This window comes from Symsagittifera roscoffensis, chromosome 1 (assembly GCF_963678635.1).
Source record: "Symsagittifera roscoffensis chromosome 1, txSymRosc1.1, whole genome shotgun sequence".
Classification (NCBI taxonomy): domain Eukaryota; kingdom Metazoa; phylum Xenacoelomorpha; order Acoela; family Convolutidae; genus Symsagittifera; species Symsagittifera roscoffensis.
Genome location: NC_087062.1, coordinates 55,706,220 through 55,725,823, shown reverse-complemented (window position 1 = coordinate 55,725,823; position 19,604 = coordinate 55,706,220). Strand labels below are relative to the sequence as shown.

Below are 19,604 nucleotides of genomic sequence, written 5' to 3'. Positions count from 1 at the left end.
GAGTTCAATTCCCTCTGCACATCTTGGGTCGCTCGTAATATCGAATCGGCGTTGAGACTCGGACACCATGCTGGTTTTATTAGTTCCCACGCCACCATCAAACTCGTTCTCAGCAGTTGGTCTGAGAATCCCAATCCAAACACCACTCGGTCGTCCGATTTTGGCACTGAAGGTGCAGTCACCTCTTCCTCCATGACTAGTCCCAGCCTGTTCTACTGATTAGCACTGCTTCTTATCGTTGCAATTCTTGACGTCCAGATTCTTAGCAGCACTGTATGCTCGTAATCAAAGAAGCAATCGCGTATTTCTTCATTTAGGAAAGGGTTGTACGCTATCCCTATGATTCCGGATACGTAACTGTATCATTTCTTCCTGATTGTCCACAGTTTTCACTGGATTCCGGCAGTGCTCCCATAGATTCTTTCGAGAGCCTCAGCTCCTTGTTTGAGAACCACCTTATTTCGTCTGTTTTCTTCATCGTTTCTAATTCCAAGGGTTCTTTCATGTTTACTCGCATTGGTTTGCTCTGATATATGTCCCAAAGAGCTAGCAAGAACAAGGTTTTCATTCGTTCATCGCCTTCCCTTAGCATCTTGACACAAGTGCTCAATGCTGGCACTGAAATTTGTTCTATCATAAACCAAACGAAACAGAGAGCGTCTCTCCGCTTCGCGCACGCTACTGTTGCTCCCTCTTGGGTCATCAGATCTCTCACACTCATCATTAAGAACACCTTCTCCTCTTTCGATCTTTTTCTTTCTTCCGAGTCATATTCCCCGCGAGTCAGTCCAATCATGCACCAAATGAACCTCAGTTGTAGCTCTGTTCTCACGTAAGGTATTGCTATCAGAGCGTGTATCTTCGGCGTGGTTCTCATTTCTTCTTCGAAGTATCGTAACACTACCGCTCTCCATGGAAGGCTCACCAACTGCTCGATCGTTTCCACGTGCATTTCAGACGATACCAGAGTCCCGTATGCCTTCTGCTTCAGGGTGGTGCCTTGCATCATCGTCTCCAAATAACCTTTCATGGCACTTTTGTTTTCCAGAGCCATCAAGTGTCCTCTGGCCGAACTTCTGTACTCTAACATCTCCATGTATCCACAGGCGGGTTCATCAATCGATACAGTTTCCGACACTGTCAGTCGCTTATGTTCCACTGGGACCAGCTTTCGTACGTCGCTTCCTTTTCCGTGATTCATGGGAGACGGTTTGAAGTCTTTAAGAGTACTCTCCCCGCATTGGCCGAGTATCTCCATTTCTAACGTCGCTGCAGTCACAGTGCGGTCACTCTTCTTGGTTTTGTAACCGGTTGGTTTTTTTCCTGCCATGAGAATGGGTGGCTCCTTTGATCAATGCTAAGGGATCGGACCTCATAGCTAAGCTCAGATCAGTTAGTAGGGGCATGCCTCCAGCGTGACGTCGCACGTCTTACTACCTCTGAATCGTTTCATCCTCTCCCGTTCCAAAGCGATTCTGCTGCAGGAGGTACTGGACAAGAGTATGTCGCAAATCTCTTATCCTATTCCAGGAATCCGCTTCACATCGAATTTCCTCACGTTCTCCTTCATCTGCTCCGGGTAGCGTGTCAAATTCATCAATCCTCCGAAGTTTCCATGCGTTATCGCAATCAACGTTAGAAGTCCATCTAATCGCAAATTCTGCACTCCCTCGGTGAGCAGTATCGCTGGTCCTTTCACAAAGTTCTCTGCTCGAAACGTCACAAACAGGGCTAGTAACTCAACGATCGATACTTCTACGACTACTTGGAGGATTTCTTTTATCAGATATCGAGAAAATGAAGGGTATACCTTCGCCAAGAAGGACGCGGTCCATCCAGCTCCTAATCCTTCCAACATGCTGTCAGTCTTGTCAAATCCTTCTTCTCCCTTCACATTCTGCGCCCAGAAAGCTTCCAGCGTCACTTGGCACACTCTGTTCACGAACTCGGCTGATTTCTCTTCAGCATTCTCGGCCAGGTTTACCTCTTTCACTAAGTAGGCATGGATCTTCCTGATCTTCCAATGCTGCTATCCGAGGGGTCAAGTGCAGCCACTTGTTAGCCTCTGGTTTCGTTCTCAAAACCATGGCTTCCTAGTGAGCTCTGGTCTCCTTGGAGTTCTTCCTTCTCTCTCCTTCCTCTTTTATCTCCATTCCTCGGAACCATAAATCGTTTGACATCGCCATGATCACTCTATGGTCATCGTCAACTCCTGGCTTCAACTTGAGCTGTCGGCTGAAGTTGGACAGTTCCAATCCCAGTACCTCGTCTAACACTAGCATGTGTAGTGAATGGTCTTTAAATCCTCGCATCGCATTTGAGATGTCGGACCACACCGCAGGTAGTTCAGCCCTGAGTGGCCTCAGATTCTCCATCTCTATCCCGCGATTTGGGGCAGATATGATCACGTCATACTTCCTTTCCGAGAGCAAAGTCGCCATCGCGTACACGAACTTCAGTCCATCCGGGAGATGTACATATCCCGGAGACAGTGCAAACACGGCTCTCGGTGTTGTTTTAGTGAAAGCACCTTCTTTCAGGGTGTCTATTACTTCACCCAATGAAGTACATATGCCAGGAAGAATGCATGGGCCTCGACCACATTAAGGAGCTCCTGCCTGGGCGTCGCTCCTCTAGACTGCTCTAGACTGGTGCTCGTCGTCTCTGATCTTGTAAACGATCTAGAGGTGCTGGTCGTCTCCGCGATCAGATTGACAGGTCCTAATCTTCGCCTAGGATGGATCGTTCTTCTCATTGGTGCTTCCCGCAATCGATCTTGTACATTTGTCCTTTGTCCTGGCTCGCTACAGCTTTGCGGCCTCTAGGTCGTCACGGCTGGGACCGTTCCCAAACGTGTTTCTGAGTTAGGGAGCACAAAAGTTAAAATTGTCGGTTCATTCGTGGTTTCTTCCTCTTTGAGCACTCCCGTGTCAAAGAGCTCGACTTCCATTTCATCCAGCCGCTCTTGGAAGACAGACTCGGTTCAACCGGGATTGTCCTTCAATGCTATCAAATTGGATCCCATCAGTGGTTAGTCTGGCCTGATCCATTGCTCTCAGCTCATATTCAATGTCCACAAGGATCAACCGTCCAGCATTCCGACTCGCAAGATTTCTGAAGGATGTTGTTCCACCTGATGACTCCTTCATTATGTCTTCTTCCTGTTGCTGTCAACGTCTTCGTGCTCATGGGTACGGTGCAGACGGTCAGTACTGCGCAGCTGAATTTCTGCCAGAGAGTAGTAAATAGGCACACCATCATTGGCTCCCATCGTGCCTCTTCCTCATCTGAGCCTCTTGATACAGAGATCATTATCCGAATCATTATGTTAGGGATCCTCCCTGGGTTCATCAGCTCCAACATCCGAAATAGCTGGGCTATCGTTGCACCTCCAAAGGCCATAACTGTACTGATCTAGGAATTTCTCAAGTTCTGGAGCACTCTCACCACGCTGTCACCCGGTATCAGATGTGATGTCCCAAGTGGCGGTTGCTGCAGGTTTACTGCTGGGCTCCAAGTCGATCGATTGAAACAGGCTCTCGAATCCGTGTCTGGAATTCCTGTGAAATTATACTTCAACTGGTTGTTCTTCTTCTGCACGTCTTGGTCATCTCGTTCAGCTCCCTTCTGGTCTTCTCCAGTTCTTCTATCGTCCCGTTAAAATCTTGCGTAGTTTCGTTCGTCTGAACCCCTTCCTCTACTCTCGCCTTATTCGGTGGCACAGCTGCTCTCAATTGTGAACTAGACGAGGCAGCCTCGCTGTTCATTTCTTGATGCATCCTCCTCAATCCAGGCCTAGGCTTGGTGGGCAAAGGCATCTCACCTGGTTGGTAGGTCCCCGAACTTCCCATTCCAGGCTCGATCGCCAAGTCACTTCCTGAGAGAGCCCCGTTTCTCCACCTCATTACCCTCATGTTCGGGCGGTCTAGTACTCCTCTTTCTCCATATGCTGCCATCAATAAGACTTCCGTGGGGCGGTCCCTCCTCACGATGTTTATTATCATGCCCCAAGATGTTTATTAAGGCGGCCAGTAACATGGCTACCTCTGGGTCTTCCAGAGCGAAGTCTCGATCCATCAGCGACGATAGATCGCATTATCATCGGCCCCACTTACGCCTCTGCCAGGTCCATGTACTCGTTCAAATCAAAGTTGTCCATGTTTTTCAGATTCGCTTCTATTTTCGGTTTGATGAATTGAAATCAAGTGAATGATTAAATAATCAATCAGGTAGAGAAAAGAGGTCGCGAATATCACATTTGTCAGCTTTACACTATTTTTTTTTAAATTTATTTAAAACAGTCAGATAAAAAGATTTTTATCCTAAAATTTATTAAAATCAATCCGTTTCTAAAATTTTCGAATTCGACCTAAGAATGGACAGTCCAAACTTCGGATCTATTCCTAAGATCGTCCTTCGGTTATTCATGGTCACTAATTCCTTCTTACCCAGCGTCTTAATAACATAAAGACATAACATAACATAAACAGACAAATCACACACGACACACATTTAGTATGACGCCTTCCTGCATGCAACCTAAACTCAGCCTATACTTAAATAGTATTTCTTATGTAAGAATACTTATATATGAGTATCAGAGAAGATTACGTGTATCAGTGCATACAGTTCCCGTGGATGCAGTCGTCCTCTGTTCGGGTCGTACACCGGAAGCGAGAGCTCCTTCACTTATCTTTCCACAAGGAAGTCTCTCAATCTCGTCAAGGACAAGACTCGTTTTTCCGGGTCCACGTGCCGCTTCTCCGTCGCCCTCGTCACCAAGAAGCATAGATACTTTCCCGGTATCTGCGAAGCCGCCGGAGGCAAGGCTGCTACGCCCCCTATTCCTGGTCTTTGCTTCCATAGGAATTCTATGTTTTTATATTCCCTCTTAAAATCTGCTACTAACGCTGTCTTAAAACTCATGTTTGCTGTGATCGCTATCGCACATGTTCTATCTGTGAGTATGAAATCGCTATCTATCAATATTATGCTACTTGAGTATTCATTTGGTAAGTTAAAATTTGACTCAACTACTCCCTGTGTCCGGTTTCTTGGGGTCCTCGTTTGTTTCTGCTTCTAGATCACCTGTCTCTCTTGCTATTCTTAATTTTTTTATTAGCAAATTTCCAGTGTCACAGGGAAGTAAAAAATTCTACTGGAGTAGATTCACTCGCCAATCTTCTGTTTCCTCTCCCTTCCGGTCCATGTCTCTCCTGGTTCTCATCCATGGCAGGGTGCGAATGGACCTCTACCTCTAACCTTGACTTTTGTCTTTCTGAGGACTTTTGACTCCTTGTTTCAACCATTATGATTGAAACTTTCTTCCCATTGTCGGTCCGAGTTTGAGTGATCCTTTCCACAAAAGGGTCGTTCATTGCCCTTCTCTACTTCTCTGGTATGGATTTCCTGGAGCTATCACTTAGTTTAGGTATCCTTGACTTGTCTAGCCTCATTTTCACTTTATCACTTCTTACTGCCTATGCACTCAATTCCATTGCTAGTGTCCTTTTAGTCTGACTACTGATGATAATAACACAACACAATGAATTCCAAAAGTTTCACTTAAATAGTGACCACGAATCCCTGTATGTTATCACAGTACAGCGTGTATATAACTTATTCACAATAATCGAGTAATAGTTGTACGATATGAAGCTAGCACAGTTTGATGATATCAATATATTTAAAAGATAGTGTTCTCACTGCCCAATTAAGCACAAATATTATTGAATTAAAACCAAAAATGAAGAAAAACAAGAAAGTTTTCGATGAAAAACGTGTGTTTTGTACTTTAGTCAGTCGCAATGTGATAGTCGAACTTGTTTCTAAAGAAAGAGTTTTCCCTGTTCGGTGCTGCACCAAACAGACAAAATTTGAAGGCAGTAATTTCCTCAAGTGGGCGTCTATTTCATCCACCGAGTCCTGTGTTATCTATCTGCCTTCGGATTGCCCGAGCTAGACCTACTAAAATCCTCAGGTCAATCATTTTTTCAAAAACGAATTGGATTTCAATCCACACAAATCAATTACAAACTCTTTTTCAATTTAGACTAAGTGTCGCGAATATCCGAGTTTAGACCTATCTTGTTTTGGTCTGGTCTTTTGTAAAAAGCAAGTTACCAATGCAGTCACTGGTTCCTAGTCTGTCTCTTATTAACCTAATGCCTTTCACTATATTCTTTTTTTCTGTCCACTTAAGTCTTAAAAAAACAAGACCCCTCCGGATTTGCAAGAACAAGTCCCCTCCGGATTGGCAAAAATAGTACCCCTCCGGACTGGCAAAAACAAGACCCCTCCGGATTGGCAAAAACAGGACCCCTCCAGAGTGGCAAAATTGGGACCCCTCCGGATTGTCAAAAACAGGAGCCCTCCGGATTGGCGAAAACAGGACCCCTCCGGATTGGCAAAAACAGAACCCCTCCGGATTGGCAAAAACAGAACCCCTCCGGATTGGCGAAAACAGCTTCTCAGAGACTTTCAAAATTTTCAACCGATACGCTTCCGGATGCGTTCTGCGATGCTATTAAGCTGTTAGAACTAACTAGGAGGGGTGTATTTTTTCCCAAGAACCTTCCGGATTGAAGCTAAGGCTCTTATTTGACAATTCACCTTAACTGTGAAGGGTCTTATCACTAGCCTAGTTTCTACTCGACTACGGTTTTCTGGTTTTTTTTAGCCATCCCTTTTCGTCTAGAACATTGTAAAATTGCCTTTTTCAACCGTTACTAACCTTTGGTAGGGGTGTAAGGGCTTTCCAAAAAAAGTTTATAAAACGTGAAGGGTCTTTCTTCCCGAACTAGTGAGTTTGCTAAAAACAACCTTAAAAAATTTTCGCGATTGATTTTTTGAATATTTGATGTTTTTATGAGTAAGCTCACCTAGTTTCTGGTCTAATGGTATTAAGATCAACTGGATCTGTCCAGTAGTTTCAAAGTTATTAAACAAAACGTCTTTTTTTCTAAAGTCAAAAAATTTTCTCTCTTATAGGTTCCTCCTAACTTTTTCCGCAATTCTGTTGTTTTTGACCTAAAAATAATTGATCCGAGCTCAAAAGGCCTATAATCTTCTAATTCAATGCAAAAAAAACCCGATCTAAAACGTTCCAGCTGAAAAAAATTGACAAAAAACAGTGCTATTTGGACCCCTCCGAATTGATGAATCCACTAAATCAAACACGTTAAGTTCGATTTCACTGTAACCCAGAGCGCTATCGGCAAACGGGTTTTAAAACCTGTCCATTCACTATTGAACGTTGTCCGAACAACACTTTTTACTGTCCTAACTCAAAAATATAAAAAAAAAATTTTTTTTTATTTTTTTATTTTGTAGCGTTTCGGTTCTTCAAAAATCAAGAAAATTCGGTTTTTGGTACCCAATTACTTCCAACAAATTCTGAACTAAATTTCACCGGTTCTGCCTATTATACTAGTACAGTTACGATGTAACTCACTAATTTGGCCCTTTTGCCGTTTCAAAAAATATCGATATCTCAAAAAATCGCGATTTGTAGGGGGATCAAAATATCGCTATTTTGACCCTAAAAACCGGTCTGTTTAGTATGTTTATTTTACTGAAAAACGGTATAGGAGTATCAATATAGGCTGTATAAATAATAATACTAGTAATACTATAACCCTCCGGGTTTGTTCAATCTTCGAATTAAGGTGCTTAACTCAGGTGGAAATTCACAGTTCGGTGAAGGGTCACTACAGTGCAGTCACTGTCGAGCCCTCCAGAGAGTAATAACTTACTTTTTGTACAAAAAGGGATACAAAATTTTTAACGATTCCCAACACTTGAATGTTGTTGTCCTTGAGCCCTTTCTTGTCGCTCCTTGAACTGCTAGCCGGATCAGTCTTCTTTACTAATCCCGAGACCCTTCCGGATTGAGCGCAAACTAGCATTAACGTGCTTAAATACTCAAATAACCCTACAGTACAAGCACCACAAACGGGCCACATATTTGATTGTAACGATCTTAACTGATATAAATGCCTGTAACAACAATATATCTAACAACAACAAACGGGAGGGTCAGATCACATCTCGTCTGGGGGGATGATTTTTACTCATTTTATACTTTTTTACTGTTTTTGGTTTTTTCGGTTATTTTTTATGTTTTTTGTTTTTTTAGGTACTATACTACTTTTTGTTTGGCGACCGCGAATCCCCCCACCCTTCCTGGTTTGTGAAATTTCGGTCTTAACTAGGTTGAAAAACTATTCACGGGCTTCCGCGTTCCAAGCTACGTTTCCGCCCCGGCGGTTAGGGCCTTATTAAGGGCGTTATCGTGAGCATCCGCTCGGCGCGGAGTGCTCGTTAACGGTTCTGCCGGTCATGATGTTAAGAAGAAAAATCACCCAGGAGCGCCATAAAACATCTATGTAACATTCGCCCGGAAGTACATATCGACGGAAAATAAAGCTAGGTTCTAAAAGGACTGGCTAGCGTCTAAACACAGCTCTACATGCTTTTCACCGCCTCTGCCAAAGCCGGTTCTCTTGGTGGTCTTCTAACATCGGGTCGACAAAAACGTTACTTCTTCTTGTTTCGGTCAAAACACTCAAATTAACTTAATTATATGCAAGAATAGTGAGCTCATGGCTGGGTCTCAGTATCCCCAGACCACGAGGTCACTCCTACAAACAGGGCTACTACTATTTATTATATTACTACTGTTTTTGTTCAGAAAATTTTTGTTCAGTAGATAAAAATCATCATCTCCATCGAAGAAGGATCAACCCTTTCCCTCAACTACTAGCTTCTCATTATCTGAAAATGAATTGGGATGTTAATTAAAATCAATTCAGGAGATGATCAGGAAGCTAAAAGTTTATATAAAACAGTTTGATTTTTGGACCCGAGACCCCTCCGGATTCTGGAATCTGGGGAAATAACGTCCTTATTTCTTTTAGGAAGGCTTATTTCTTTTAGGAATCAATGTAATTCAAAAATTGCGCGAAAGTGGAGCGCTTTTTTATAAAGCCCTGTTGGCTTGAATCATCCAGATCATGTTGAATAGATCACAGTTTTGAAGAAGAAAAAAAATGAAGTTTAGCCAGTCTACGCTTTAGATTTTCGTACACAATTTAATACCACGCAATACAAAAGTTAGACGTCGTCAAAAAGTAATAAATTTGTAACAAAAAATTAAAACAATACAAAGTTAATGATTATAAGAAATTTAAAATGATAATTCAAACGTTTTTGCAAATTCTGTGCATCATCAGGATTAAAATTTTATACAATATTTACAAAACAATCAAAGATCTGAAAAATGAGAAACGTGTCTAAAAAGGCTCGAAAAACTTTTTAACCAATCAAATTTGAACAACTGTAATTACATAATATAATTACGTAATCATGAATAACATTTTCCTGTAAATTTCTGAGATTTTTTAGTTTTTTGTTCTTTCTGGTTAGAATTTTTTTTTCGATTTGGGAACATTTTTGATTCTGACATGCCAGTTTTTTAAATTTTAGCCATGTTATACATAGACTATAATTTTAGTGTTAATTCCCGGCTCCTGAATTCATCGCGTGTGTTGATCTTCGGCCTCTCCCTCCAAATATGCAAAGCCTCTAGTGTCAGTAGCTTATGAGTGTTGGCTGTTTGGTCTAAAATCTCTGACTTCAGCTCAGCAGTACCGCCTACCTCCTTATTACATTCTAACAAGTGTTGTCCTACTGGGGAGTCCCCTTTGCGGTGTTCATCGACCCTCGTGGCTAAATGTCGGACTGTCTGACCGACATAGGTGGAGTTACATCCACTACATGTAACCTTGTACACCACTTTGGATCTCAGTTCACGAGCAAAGGAAGTTTTGAGGGATGGCAAGCATAATTTCAATTTTCTTGTTGTAAAAATTATTTGTGCCCCGGATATTAGCCGAACCTTTGCAGCTAACAGTTGAGATGGATTGCCTCGATATTGCATTGTAAGAAGGGGTGGTGAGTCTTTCAACCATTTGTCATTTCTCGGTTCTATTGCCTTCACCTCTAAATTTTTCTTTCCCTCAATGATCTTGTTAAGAGTTTCAAACACTACCCTGTCAGACCAATTTTTTGGATATTGATTTTCAATCCATAGTTTCCGATTTTCTTCCAAAGCCTGGTCAAAATACTCCCATGTTGAGGTACTTCTGAAAACCCTATGAACCGTCCCTTCAATAACGTTTCTTTTGTACTGCAAAGGTGCGCAGCCTCTGAAATTTAGAATGGTGCCGGTATCAGTGGGTTTTTGGTAACAACCACGTGTGACCTTTTTTGCTGAATCCACGTTGACATTTAAGTCCAAAAAGGCCAAATTACCGTTACTATCGAGTTCTTCCATGGTGAAATGCAAATTTGGATGCAACTTATTGGCAGCCTCGAGAACTACCCCAGGATCGCCCTTGACCGTTCTAACTATGTCGTCCACATATCTTAGAAAAACTTTAACACCATTCACAGTCCGATCTGCTTCCCGTTGTTTTTTGCAAGTCATGCAATACCATACTGTTTCCGCGATGTCTGCGTATTCGGATTCCGATATGTTACCACAGCCTAAGTGGTACCAATTCAAACAAGCTTCGCATTCTACTCCTTATGTCCGATATGTCACCTTTTTCTGACATCTAGGGCACACTTCTTTGTTACCCTCACTTAGCACAGTCAATTTTGGTACTTTTTTCCTTAATGCAGGTTCGTATTCTTTGAGCCACAAATTAGCCAATATTACTGCAAGGGAGGCGCCCATTGCTAAACCGGCTTTTTGTACATACCAAAAACCATTGCATTTAAAGTTTACAGAGGGTTGACTTGCTCATATAATCTCCTCAGGGCTATTTCAACCGCTTACTTGAGCGGGACATTAGTGTACAAACTCTTTACATCAAGGGAGATTATACTCTAGTCAGAGTCCAACTCAGTTTTCTCCAAGATCTCCCTGGCCATTTGAGTGTTCGTTTCTATTTTTTTTGCCCCCGCAATTTCATCAAAGTACTTTGCCAATATTTTATTTAGGTTGTCATATGAGCTACCAGGTAAAGAAAGGACGGGACGAAGTGGTGTGCCTTGTTTGTGTACTTTTGCTAATCCATACAGTCTAGCCGGCTGCGCTCCCGTTGGTCTCAACCTATTATAAAACGCTTCGCTAATCTCGTCCTTCTTTTTCATGGCGAGTAATTCTTTGCTTATGTCTTTTTCAATTTTCATAATCACGCTGTCTGTCAGATTCTTCTTCTCACTAAATTGTTCTGCCTGTAATAAGTCTTTCAGTTTTTTCTTATATGTCTCCTTTTTCATTACACAAAAACCCACCCCTTATCAAATGGCACTGCCAGAAGACCGTTGTCCTTCAAATACTTTCTGGCTTTTTCGACACCTTTGTCAGAGGGGGTCTGTTTCACATTCTTAGCATATCTCTTTGCAGCTGCTTCAACCTCACATAATTTTTCTCCGGTTATTCTATTTAACTTCATTTCAGACAAAAAACTATCAATGTCAGCAAGGAAGTGAATTTCATTGAAATTGTCTCGTACCGGTTGTTTTTGTCCAAAACTTAAGACTTCCCGCACCCAAAGCGGCAAAGCCACTTCATCTAAAATTCTAACTGTCCTTTCATTCAAGTTTTTTAATGGTCTTTCCGAAAGTTTTTCAAGCTTTCTCATGTGTCGGCTTATTAGGTTATTGACACTACACCTTGCTTGCCGGTTCAGATAGAATATTACCGAAGGCCACCACTTCTCATCTATACCCCTTCTCACTACCTCTCTTGCTTTTACTAGGTTACCCGATGCCTTGGCCCTATCCTCATTTGCCTGGCTTAGCTCAGATCTTAAGAGTCTCAGTTGAAAGCTGTGCACCGCTTGATCCGAAAAAACACCGTTATCAGGCACGCGAAACCGTAAAAAGTCTGGTATAATGTCGTTATCGAGACATTTTCTCAGATATTTAATTCTCAAGAAACTGCTATTAAGTTTATTAAAATGTTTTAAATAATCTAATACAAGTTTCCAAGTGAGTTTTCTTTTCAGGACCAGTCTAAGGAGTGGTGGTGGCAGCAAAATTGCGGTCATCTGTTCTTTGCAGGCCACGAGCAATTAAGCTCATATGGCACTCAGCAAAGAAAAAACAGCCACAACAAAATCTTACCCCCTATTGGTCGTTCGGTTCCGACTGGAGGTCGCCAGCCAACACCTCCGCTCTCCGCGCCTTTGCCCTGCGGCGTCCCTGTAATGGTTTCTTGGTCTGGCCCCGTATCCTTGAGAAGACGCCTGGCAGGTGGTCTCGATGGGACAGCACCACCCGTAGTGACTTCAACTCCAATTCACTTGACTGGTGCAGTTGAAGATACTCTCTGAGGACCGCAGGATTCTGTCTCTTCCTTCTAGAGATAAGGCTATACCAGTTGTTTTTATGACGATTATCTCTGTCTTCCGCAGATCCTCAAAAATATCGGGAGTGCCCGTTCTCCTGCAGTAGACAATGCCACTAATTTGTCTTCGCTTTGATTTTAAATTCGCCAGTAGTTCGTCAAGTGGGCCGGGCGTATAGTTGTTCGTGCGATGTGAGAATATACTGTTGTTCAGCACGTCGTGCCAGATAATAATCTGCTTACTGGCCAGAGGTTGCTGTTCCAATAACAATCGTAAATCCTTCCCCCTGTTCAAGGTATTGTGGTTCAAAGAAAGGCCGGGGACTGCGTAAACCTTCTGCTGCGTCTCTCTCCGTTCCTCTTGCTCAAGATCTTTCAGGCTGTGATAAAGGGAGCTGGCAGCTACAATCATCGCCATTTTAACTCAAACACTACTGACATTATAAACAAAAAGTAATAATAAAATTCTGTACAAATAGAGAAAAAAAAATTTTTTTCGAACTATGACTGTTTTCCTTAAAGGAATATAACAGTTTGCTTATAGCTTATCGCTTAAAAGGGTTAGAATTTAACAAAAATGGTTATAAGAAATTTATAATGTTAATTCAAAATCTTTGGCACATTCTTTGATCATCAGGATTAAAATTTTTTACAATATTTACAAAACGATCAAAGATCTGATAAATGAGAAGCGTGTCTAAAAAGGCTTCAAAACTTTTTAACCAATCAAATTTGAACAACTGAAATTACATAATATAATTACGTAATCATGAATAACATTTTCCTGTAAATTTCTGAGATTTTTTAGTTTTTTGTTCTTTCTGGTTAGAATTTTTTTTTCGATTTGCGAACATTTTTGATTCTGACATGCCAGTTTTTTAAATTTTAGCCATGTTATACATAGACTATAATTTTATTGCTCCTGAATTCATCGCGTGTGTTGATCTTCGGCCTCTCCCTCCAAATATGCAAAGCCTCTCTGACTTCAGCTCAGCAGTACCGCCTACCTCCTTATTACATTCTAACAAGTGTTGTCCTACTGGGGAGTCACCTTTGCGGTGTTCATCGACCCTCGTGGTTAAATGTCGGACTGTCTGACCGACATAGGTGGAGTTACATCCACTACATGTAAGCTTGTACACCACTTTGGATCTCAGTTCACGAGCAAAGGAAGTTTTGAGGGATGGCAAGCATGTTTTCAATTTTCTTGTTGTAAAAATTATTTGTGCCCCGGATATTAGCCGAACCTTTGCAACTAACAGTTGAGATTGAGATGAGTTTTTCTGTTGTGTTGCATTGTTCTTGGAGGCAAGTAATTCCAATCAAGTATCAGCTTTTCCTGGGATCCGATTTAGTACAAATCCGCATGGCATGCAAAATATAGGTTAAATTTATTTATCAGCATATCAAATTCCAGCTACAGTTTCGCTGTTGTGGCGCAAAGGTAAATGCAGCTGATTGCACGACAAAAGATCGGATTTTAATTTGGACTTTTTTGCAAGTTGTTCTGAAATAATCTTTCTTTGTGCTATCATTCGTCTGCAGATTTTTAATCAGCTGATTTTCAATATTATGGACTCTTGTTCTGAATTTCCAAGCTACCATTTTTTTATCGTGGCCATCTTTTTTGGCCTAGATTTTTTGGCCGACAGTAATAATTGTAATACTAAGAGAAGATTTTGGGCGTCGAGTCCAGGGGTTTGGTAAGAACCCCCTTTTTTACTTAACATCTTTGTTTTTTTAAATGGGAGCTTGGGAAATTTAGGTTTTTCGTTTCTGTGCAGTTGATGCAGCTACAAAGTAGTCGCCAGCTTCTTGAGTCGTTTTCGTTATATCTCTTTGGCTTTGTATACTTGAAGAAATTTCGCTTTGCGTCGTTGATCAAATAGGATGTCTTCTCTAAAGTAGTCGTTAAGGAGGTTGGTCGGCACGAATTCGGAAATCGGAATCGCATTTTTAAATCTGATGAGACTAGCTGTAAATTTGCGGTTTTGGCTTCTTGTTCCTCCGAATTCAGAGACTGAGACGTATTCGGTCGAATGGATGTCGACTTAGCTGTTGATTTATTTGGCGAATTAGAGGATCTAGTACAGTTCCCGATTTAAGGAGAGAGGTAAAATGTCAATTGCCAGAAGCTTATCTTTGTATTTCAAGTTATTAGATGCAAAATCTAGGTTAAAATTTTTCTTTGAACACTGTCAATTATTTATTGTGTTCCTTTATGTGGCATCCATAGCTCCGAACCGTAGCTGATGATTGGTACCAGGTGGCAGATGTATGGGACGAGAATGGTCCCAGTTAGGTTCATTTGACAGGGGGACCGACCTTTTACCGGGTGCCGGACATCAAGCCGACGGGACTTGAAGCCGAATCGTATAATAAGGGACTTCAAGCCGAACATTTTGTCAAAAGGTTATGAAATATGATTAATTTGAAAATTGTTTTGAAGAATTTCTCAATTTCATCAGCTTGCTTAACAAGTTATTGGCTTTTTTGTTATTTTTGAGCCTCTAATTGATGTTTAGGAATATAAAAAATTAAAACATTGTTCATGGGGTTTTTCATGTTTATAATTTATGCATTTCAAAATCCGGCTGATCCAACTTTCTGATGCCACTCTTAAGTGGTGCATTGTCATGAAGAACGCTTATGATGAACTAAACTTGCCTATTTTTTTTTTCAAAATAAACATTTTAATGTTAAAAATTTAGCGTTTTTAGGTGCTTGTAATGTTTAATTTTCGGCTTGAAGTCCCGTCGGCTTGTTGCCCTAGACCCCCTTTTACCAGAAAAGTTATAACATGGACCTTTTACCAGACTCGACAAATAAATTTGATTGACAGATGTATTGACGCCGTTTAGTCTGGTTAGATACAATAATTTTTTGTTTAAGTTTGTTTTAGATACAATAAAAAGTTTTGTTTGTTCTAACCGCCTCCTTTTCAAATCTTCCACTAATTTTAATTTGTAATAATTGAGTTATTGCATTGTGGTCTGGTAAAAGGTCGGTCTGGTAAAAGACCTAGCCCCGTTTGACAGTTTAAAGCGCATTGATAGCTTTTACTGCTATTCGCATGAGCAGCTCATCTTTGATTTTCGACAACTAGGACTCCAAGGTTTTTCATTACTTAAGCTCTTTCGAATGTGTAGTTGGAAAGTGACACACACGAAGAATTTTTGAAGAACTAATTTTATGTTTCGATAGTCTCATTGACATGAAATTATCGGCGCACTATCCATATTTTCTTCTCACGTCGATGTTCAGTATAATGGGGTTGTTGCCGATAATTTTGAAATTGTCCCCCGAGTCGAGATTTTTCACCTAATTTGAAGCAAGATTTGAGCGGTTTTTTTAGACGATTGCGCTCAAAATCTTGCTTCAAAATGAGCTGTTTTTGAACGGTTTATCTAAAAAAACCGCGCAATATATGAGTGGTTTTTGAGCGGTTTATCTAGAAAAACCGCTCAAATCTTGCGAGGTTTTTTTAGATAAACAGTTCAAATCTGGCGCGGATTTTGAGCGTTTTTTTTTTAGATAAACCGTTCGAAAACCGCTCATTTTGAAGCAAGACTTTGAGTGCAATCGTCTAAAAAAACCGCTCAAATCTTGCTTCAAAAAGGCGAACAACCTCAAATTGGGATCCCTTCTCGAGAAGACAGCAAGCATGGAAGATTCTCTAACAAAACCGTCAAGCAATTTTTTTAACGTTCCAAAATGTTTTAAAATATTCAGCGGACAGAAAAAAAAAGAACTTGATAGGTGAGCAATCGCATGCAGCCCATTCTAGCACAGTCGCATAGCCAAAGTTTGGTGACATGTTGTCGGGCAAGCGTTTATGCGCACCAGGAAGAAGAGGGAGCCCTGTAGCGATCCCTGTCATCACTTTACACTGTTATTTGTCTTGATATTTGTTCATTTATCGGGACCCTTTGTCTTCAGTTTTCTAAGTAGCTCTGTGCTATGTTTGTGTGCTTTGGGTTGGTGTATAAACTTTATCGCTCGCTCAAATTGTTTTTATGTGAAGGTTTTTATGCAAATTGGCGAACTTTGTTAAACACTTGCATGTATGTTCCTCGACACGTTTTGCTGAAATTCAATTTAATTATAGACAAATGTTTGAAGCTGTTGGTTGATATTTTTTCAAATATATGTACATAGGGTGGGTATTCACAAGTACCAAAATGATAAATCAGTCCCATTTGTACCAAAATAAAAAATCAATCGCGTTAGTACCAAAAACATTCAATTGGCCAAAGACTACTGAGCCGACTAGTTTAAGGTCTTGGTTTAAGGTCGCCGGCGGGCGCGCGTCGCCGCTTCGCGGCAATAACCGGCTCTAATTTTCGTATAGAGTCCTACCCTCTGTTGGCAAGCTCACAACACGTTGCCGCCACTGCGGCGATCACTATTCTACTGCTTAGTTTTCTTCTGTTTGAACAGTAGAAAATTAATGTAAGAATTCGTTGGCTCACAATTCGACCAATCAGAAAACGAGTTGAATAATTTTGGTACAAATGGGACCGATTTTTCATTTTGGTACAAATGAACGTTGGTGGTACAAATGGGACTTCACCGTACAGAGAAAGTAGGACAGAGAAAGTTGAGATGCTCCGCTTTGCCCATTTGTTGGTCATTGTTTATTTGCCTTAATGAATAGTAATTCTTTACCGAGAAAGTCGCATCAAAAAACAAAGCTGTCAAGAGTATTTATTTTCGTTGCACTTTCAAAGTTTCAATAGTATTACTTCTAAACATGCGATAAGTCTGAAGTCGAATTTTCAAAGACGAGCACAAGTGCCCTTGCGACACCTGGGAACGTTTTCGGTGCCTTTACATCCTTTTGTTTCTTCAAGCTCCGAAATTACAACTGAGGACATTACTTTCACCCGAAATCCACCGCACATCTCTTTCACTGGCAAGTTTGGAACTATAAAAAACACATCCCCATCTCGTGCCCAAGATATCCTAAGGGTGACCCAAGGCTTGTTGAATTTTTCAGTCGATTCTGACGCTAGGTAAACATTATCTGGTCTCAAGAACCTCGATGGTAGACGTTTCATTGTCAAATGGTCTCTTGTCTGAGAAGCTTTGAAGACTTTAGCAGCTAGTGTACCATAATGGGGACGCAGAAGCTCTACTTGAATGAGTATCTGGCTTTTGATCTCATCGTCATCCTGTTCCGGGAAGTCCTCATGTACCAGCAGTTTTATCTGTGGATTTGTGTAATAGCTCGGCTCGAACTGAGGACCTCCGGAGTTTTTACCACACATCCAGTAGCTGACTATGCTTTTGGTATGAAGCTTTGGACAGGGAAACCAACAAAACATCAGATCATCCACGCTTTGCACTAAGGACTCAGCATCGAGAATTGTAGGCTTTATACCGCCAGTGTCGCCGTTCATAGTTACGGAGTCGATGATGCTTGGAACAGCTCCATATCTCAGAGGAAACAACTCAACGTCTTCCTTGTGTCGAGACCTGGGATTCGGATCCTTCTCAAATATTACCCATAGATCTTCACTTTTGGCCAACCCGAAGCAATCATACTCCTTCATAAGGGTCTTAATGTTGTATATGGCCCATTCGCGATCCACTGATTTGTATTTTATCCTTAGCTTTTCAACAATGCATCCAGACATTTCACTGAGTAACTCGAAAATCGACTTTCCGAACACAAGAGCATGAGAGCCCAAGAATTTAGTGTACGCCTTCTCCAGGTAGCTTATCCAAAACTCATTAGAGTTCAAGCCATATGAAAATACTGCCGCAAAGCTTCCTTGGAAATTGGTGTAAGGTAGAAGGTCGTCAATGTTGAATTGACCAGGAACTCCATTGCGATAAAACTTTGCTTCTAAGCGCCCATTGAAGTAATCGCCTTCTTCGGAACTGCGGTATGCCGGCCATATGGGCAATTTATCAGCTTTCTTCAAAGCTGCTGCAACACATAAGAATAGAAAACTGTCTTCGGTAAGGCTTTCGTTCGAATAGTAAGTGACGTTTCCTTCGTGTTCAAAAACTGGACATTGTGCGACATCTGTAGGTCTTAGCCAAAATACGTCGCGGCCTTCCCTTTCTAAAATGTTCTTGGACAAGAACTCTGTATCTTCAAAGTGGTGCGTAGTTGACTGTTTCAGCATTATTTGTGGATCTCAATTGGGAACTGAAAATTGAACGCTGATTAAAAAAAACATCAAGGTGACTTGTGAAAAAGTTGGAAGTCAGTTTATGACTCTGATCTAAATAAAATGAGTGTTTTTTTTTTTCAGGTAATAATGGCATCGGTTTCGATGGAAAAGAGCTTGTACGTTAACAGAATTGCAAGGAATTTGCAGAAGGATGGTCTGCACAGCAAAATTGGTCTAGATAAGATGGAGTTTTACCACATAGACAGGCTGGAACTGAAGCAAATACTTTCGATGATTCTGAAAGTGTTTCAGTCTATGGAAATAGAAGTAGGAGTAATTGAACATCTTAGTTGGAATTTATTACTTGGGTGAATGTTCTGTTTTCATGAAGTTATCTGCTTAGGACGAGAAGTTTAATGTGCATGACGAGGTGTCTCTGGAAGAATCAATAGGATTTGTAGTGGAGAAAACTACTCAAGTGGCTGGCAAAGACAGCAGCTTCCAGCCTGCGTTAGTTTCTAATACTTGCATTGAATGATATCCTCTTCATTTATCTTATCACATGTGAAAAAAGTTGTCTTTTATCTTTTCAATAATGCCATTTTAGTCTGTCGACTATACACGACTGTTTAACTCGTGAGGAGAACCGAGAGATTCTGTTAGTTTTGTTGGACTACCTGCTTGAAAGATATGAATACTTAGCTGAAAGGGCTCTTCTGTCCAAATTCCTAGCCTACCCTCCGCCTGAACCTCAATACTTAGCAGATGAAGATGTGGCAAATGCATGGGAAAATGTGAGACATTTGATCAAATTTGAACTCAGAGATGATTTTTGATGAAACTGTAAATTTTCGCTGCCGATGTTGATACATTAGAATATGGATGCAAACAAATCAGCCGAAAACTTCTTCTTTTTTTAAGATCTGAGGGTTGAATATGGTTCGATTTTGTTTAGTACCGGACTCTGCAGCAGATTTTTAAGCAGTCGCACACCGACTACAAAAATGCAGTGAAACAGAAAGGAGACAAAGACCTTGAGGAAGTGCGAACGGTGAGTAACTTTCAGACGCTTTTACTTTGTATATATTTTATCAAATCATTCACATTCAATCGAAACA

General features: G+C 41.1%; 2 protein-coding genes across 2 annotated transcripts in view; one reads left to right on the top strand and one right to left on the bottom strand.

Annotated features, from left to right (window-relative positions):
• Positions 1-19,604, top strand: part of LOC134846000 (intraflagellar transport protein 81 homolog) — a 282,975-nt gene that overhangs the window by 232,342 nt on the left and 31,029 nt on the right. The window contains exons 2-5 of the mRNA XM_063863162.1: positions 18,627-18,813; positions 18,890-18,996; positions 19,094-19,280; positions 19,442-19,537. Coding sequence (XP_063719232.1) covers positions 18,634-18,813; positions 18,890-18,996; positions 19,094-19,280; positions 19,442-19,537 — 570 coding nt within the window. The 5' untranslated portion in view covers positions 18,627-18,633. The remainder of the gene's footprint in view (positions 1-18,626; positions 18,814-18,889; positions 18,997-19,093; positions 19,281-19,441; positions 19,538-19,604) is intronic.
• Positions 17,140-18,498, bottom strand: LOC134838889 (uncharacterized). The gene has a single exon (XM_063854197.1). The coding sequence runs from the start codon at positions 18,496-18,498 to the stop codon at positions 17,140-17,142; it is 1,359 nt and encodes a 452-aa protein (XP_063710267.1).

Excerpts from the sequence above, each read along its gene's own strand:
- LOC134838889 (XM_063854197.1), bottom strand. The coding sequence starts at position 18,498 with ATGCTGAAACAGTCAACTACGCACCACTTTGAAGATACAGAGTTCTTG.